At 36.2% G+C, this 4,837-nt stretch overlaps 1 protein-coding gene across 1 annotated transcript; it reads right to left on the reverse strand.

The window, feature by feature from the left end:
* Positions 1-447: 447 nt before the first annotated feature.
* Positions 448-4,256, reverse strand: fkbp6 (FKBP prolyl isomerase 6). The gene is made up of 7 exons (XM_030128655.1): positions 2,873-4,256; positions 2,708-2,797; positions 2,363-2,565; positions 2,032-2,151; positions 1,741-1,938; positions 1,477-1,586; positions 448-816 (listed from the first exon to the last, which is right to left on the reverse strand). Exons 1-7 carry the CDS (start codon positions 2,961-2,963, stop codon positions 735-737), a joined length of 894 nt encoding a protein of 297 aa, XP_029984515.1. The 5' UTR covers positions 2,964-4,256; the 3' UTR covers positions 448-734.
* Positions 4,257-4,837: the final 581 nt, after the last annotated feature.

Consider the following 4,837-nt stretch of genomic DNA (forward strand, 5'->3'; position numbering starts at 1 on the left):
AACTATTTTTGTATTAAACCAGTACTAATACTCCTGCTCCATCTGCTGATAATCAGATTAAATCTATGCGTGCTGTTCTGGCAAATAAAATGCATTTCGTATTGTCATTTACATCTATAGAGACATTACGAGACCAAACAACATAAAGATTGAAGTAATTTAATCCAATTCTTTGTGAAACTGTTACTTTGTGCATCAGTGTTTCTTAAGCAGACTAAACTCTGACCTGTTAAGGATAATAAAATACAAAACACAAAGTTATGCACAACAGCATTACAGAATTTACTGAGTGTGAACATCAGGTGAAAAGTAATTAATCCCACGGAAATCCTTAGTATTTAAACAAGGTCATTGTTCCAGAAAACACACATCACACTCAATATCATAATATTAAGAGAAGACATTTGATAGTATGAAAAAAAAAAAAAAAACTGGAAAAAAAGGCACTTTAAAGAACTTCTAACTGAAAATTAAACAGAATTTTCCTTTTTTCTAACAATACAAAATACTACATCTTTTTTAATCCACAGTACTGGGAAAACACACTTTTGCGTCTTGCTGCTGATTCTTTATTGGAAAACATCTGGGGTGATAATGATTATTTTATCAATGAGTTAACAACAAGCTAACAAAAGTAAGGTACCTGATGGGGTTGGGGGCAGAAGGAAACTATTAAACCCTGAGAAAATTAATAAACATTTGTCCCTCTCGTCTTTACTTTGTCCCTCTTGTCTTCATTGCTTCACAGGGCTCCTCAAGTGTTGGAACATCTTTGAGTATAACTCTTTCTGCTGATCTATGCTCTTCTTATAGCACCTGTAAAATCATGTACATATGAATTAGTTGTGGTCCATCATTAAGTGGAATTCAGTCACTTTCAACACAGACACAACAAGGATATCCAAAGACAACTGGTGCATGTCCATCTGTTTTTAATCATTAATTTCAAATTGTGCATTAAAAACAGAGTGAAAATGCCAGAGCATAAAAAATGCAAATGTTAATGTATTGATTCATGGCAAAAGCTGCCATATTTACTGTATTAAGGGCATATTGGATGGGAAATAGTTACAAAATACCAATGTGTATGAAGACCTGCTGCACAAAAAAATATTAAACAAAGGCTTTAAAACTATAGAAGAGTTTGAAACAACCTTATATGATTCAGATCAATGGCTTGTTTCATGCAACAAAGCTAAAGCACCTTCTGGTTTTTGACAGCTCTTCAGGTAGTACATTACTGTGAGGAACAGACTCTAACTGGCAAAGTTTTAGATCATGATGAAGAATAGCCACCTCTGAATATTTGCATAATGGCAGTGGATGGACGCATGTGTTAATTCACATGGACATTTGCAGAGTTTCTGAAAATTCAGTTTAGTTATAGTAGTTTGAGTTTGGCAATAGTAAGGACAAGTTAGACACACATTTTGTCAAAATTTACAAATTAATAAATGTGCCAAAGGTCCATCTTACATTGCCACTCTCCTCAAGAGGTTGTTGATGTCAACATCAAAAGGCTTCTTCGCTTGCGCACTTATGAGGCAGCGATGAGCACTCTCATATTCATGCAGGTCCAGGTATGCCTGACAGAGAGAACATAAATTTGAATAATTAACTAGTAAATATTCACAGTGTGACAAAGACACAGACACTGAAGAACAGATCAGCAGTGCCAATAAATGACAAGTAAGAGTCTGTAAGGCTTTTTTAATCAAGCAAACAGCAGTACCACCTTACCTGTCCACAGCGGAAAAGGGCCTTTGTGTTGGTACGGTCTATCTCCAAGGCTTTGTTACTGTATTTCAAGGCTTTGTGGGGGCTGTCAAGCCGGAGCTCAGTAAGAGAGATATTGAGATAGAGAGGAAGCAGCGCTGTTTGGATGGTCTCTTTGTCAGCATCATTCTGAGTTTCCCTGTTTCCAAGGAGTCTCACTGCCTGTTTTCCACGAACAGAATCCATTACGTAATGTAATGAATAACAATTTCTTGAAAATACAGCATAATTTCTTCAAGACATTTTGAGACTCACTTGTTTGTAACGATCTTTGGCATTGTAATAATTGCTTTGGTTGAAGCAACGGTTACCAAAGCCACGTAGTGTGTCGACTACCTTTAGAAGTGTCGACAGAGGAAAACTATTCTGCTCCTCCTGAAGACACAAGACACAAAAAGGACAATGATCTTTAATTAAAAACTAACATCTTGTTTAGCGGGTATATGCATGTTTCTGAATGTATTACCCATTATAATGTGTGTATAGTTGCTCATGATTTTTTATTAATAGGGGAAAACTTTGCAACATGCATTTTCATGTCAGCTCATGTAATCTGTGGCTGCTCTAAGACTTGTGGTCTCTGTACCAGACTCAGTGCAATAAAGTCGTCCATTTGGGCTGAATCGAAGTAGTCAACGATATGGACCTCATACAGGACCTCTGCAGCTGCAGGAATGAAAGGAGGACAGCCCAAGTCCCCATATGCATAGTCTGGTTGAAACAGGAAACGAGAGAACTCTCCTTTCTTCATGGTCAACAGACCTAGCTGCAGTCCAAACAGGGTCACATCTGTACCAATGATAATTTCATAAACATAAATAAAAGATACTGTGATTAGATATCCTGCCAGCATCCTTTCAGAGGCCCATTATCTTTGATATAATAAGCTAACAGACAAATTACTGTTTCACCAGTACAAGACACTTCTGACCTCTGCCTAACTTCATCATGCGGGGGTACTTGCAGCGAGTGGTAGTTTCAAAAGGCTGGTCAGAATATTCCAGGAAAGCAGAGTAATGGACTGTTTAAGGACAAAAAAAACATGTAAAGGTCTGAAAAAATCTTTTGGCAAATGTGCAATCCTTTGCATCAATACTCAATATTGAAGCATTTTCGGGCACAGGTGGGCCTTCTCCAGACTGGATCACTTCTTTCAGGATTCCTCCATCTCCAAGAACATCTTCCATTTGAAGACGTAGCTGTGCAAATGGACTCTATGATATGCAAGAGGAAGCCTTTACAACATCATTTCAGTCTGTGTTTAAAATGGCATTAAAAATCATTGACAAGAACCTCATATGCAGATACAAAGACAGCACACCAGTATAATCCTGTTTGCCCAATGCAAGTTTACACAAAATGGGCTCATGCTGTCAATATTTACAATAGAGTAAATGCACATGCAGTAAATATTAGCTTCACATTGACTCACAATGTCAGTCAAAAAATTGTCAGCAATGAATACTGTTGTTTGTGGACAAAAAGCTCCTATTATCAATGGTTGAGGGATGTTATAAGTCAGATTTTTACAGTTTTTGAGAATACAGGGTCAGACACTAGACTACCAAAGCAATATTGTGGACAGTATAAATTTAGGCTAACAAGAGCATCTGCTTTAACTTCATAGACAATAAACAGGAAACTAATTAATGTAGAGGCAAGAAAAAAGTGAACCTTTGTCGTTTTTTTACATGAACTGGTCGTAACATGTACATTTAAGGTATAAATAAAGACCAACAGTGTTAAATTGTAAAGAATTATAATTGTTCATGCCATTATTGAACACAGCTACAAAACATTCATAGTACTGCTGGGCATTTTTTGAACTAATCCATGCAGAAAACTGTGATTTTCAAGGGTTTACATACCTGTTCTTGCTACAGTCAGCAGGTTAGCAGCAGCACATCTGTAGCCCTAATTTTTGCTATTAACATGTGCATGTTAAAATTTGCTAGCTGGACGTGGAATTTCAATAAATATGTTTGATATTCCATTTCTAAACCAAATAACTCTCATGAAGTCATGAGTGACGATAAAATGACATCAGTATTTAATAATGTGATCCTGTTCGCCAGTTTAGTTAGCATTAGCATAGCTAGCTAACTGCTCGTTAGTTTGTTGAACTCACCGGGGAGTCGGGGGTCCTCAGCCCCACCTCAGGGTCTATCAACCTCCGGATACTCGAGATAAAGCCGTTTCCAGACATTTTGCTTTAGGGTAACGGACTGGACCCGCCGGGACAGTTTAATGTGGCGTAATTAACTACGTAACTGAAGGGAAAAGTTAGCAAAACTAGCTATTTTGTTTGTGCGCTGATTGAAAGGTCATGTGACCTTGACAGCAAATCAGATCAGACGAAAACTACTTCAATCACTGATCCTGGATTATTATTAGAAATACATTTATTATTAAACTAGGAATGATTAAAATAGAATAATTACAAATATTCTGCAACATTTCACTGATGTTTACCTCTTAGAGCAGTGTTTTTCAACCTTGGGCTCGGGACCCCATATGGGGTCACCTGGAATTCAAATGGGGTTGCCTGAAATTTCTAGTAATTGATAAAAAAAAAATAAAAAAATAAAAAAAATACTAATAAAAATATTTTTAATGATTCAGTATATTTTTCATTATAATTAAAACCCCACAAACTTTTCCTTGTAAAAATCCAGTTAAAATAAAATGCAGGATATAATATGTGAGAGGGCTAATCGTGATTGACCCGATCATTTGATCGTATGTGTTACCACATTTCAACCTACCTGGACACGGTCGCAGTCGAAAACAGGACCGAACAGAGTATATGTACACTACAAACAAAAACTTAAGGATATTTAATTTTTTGGGGTCATTTTTTGTCATTTTTGCCATTTGTAAATAAAACTATGTCTGGTCATTAAAAAATGTGTTTCAATTCAGTTCATACAAAAAAAAGTAAAAAGTGCTGTGCAAGAATCCCAGCTGAAAAAAATAGCCCAAAAATTAAAAATATCCTTAACTTTTTTTTGTAGTATATGTATATAATACATGATATATCCTAAATGTCATCTAAAATTAA

This window comes from Sphaeramia orbicularis, chromosome 24 (assembly GCF_902148855.1).
Source record: "Sphaeramia orbicularis chromosome 24, fSphaOr1.1, whole genome shotgun sequence".
Lineage (NCBI taxonomy): Eukaryota > Metazoa > Chordata > Actinopteri > Kurtiformes > Apogonidae > Sphaeramia > Sphaeramia orbicularis.

Coding starts and splice junctions, on each gene's coding strand:
- fkbp6 (XM_030128655.1), bottom strand. CDS start 2,963: ATGGAAGATGTTCTTGGAGATGGAGGAATCCTGAAAGAAGTGATCCAG. Junction 1,587..1,740: donor CCCTTTTCCGCTGTGGACAG/GTAAGGTGGTAC, acceptor TCTCTCTGTCAG/GCATACCTGGACCTGCATGA. Junction 817..1,476: donor CTCTTGAGGAGAGTGGCAAT/GTAAGATGGACC, acceptor ATGATTTTACAG/GTGCTATAAGAAGAGCATAG.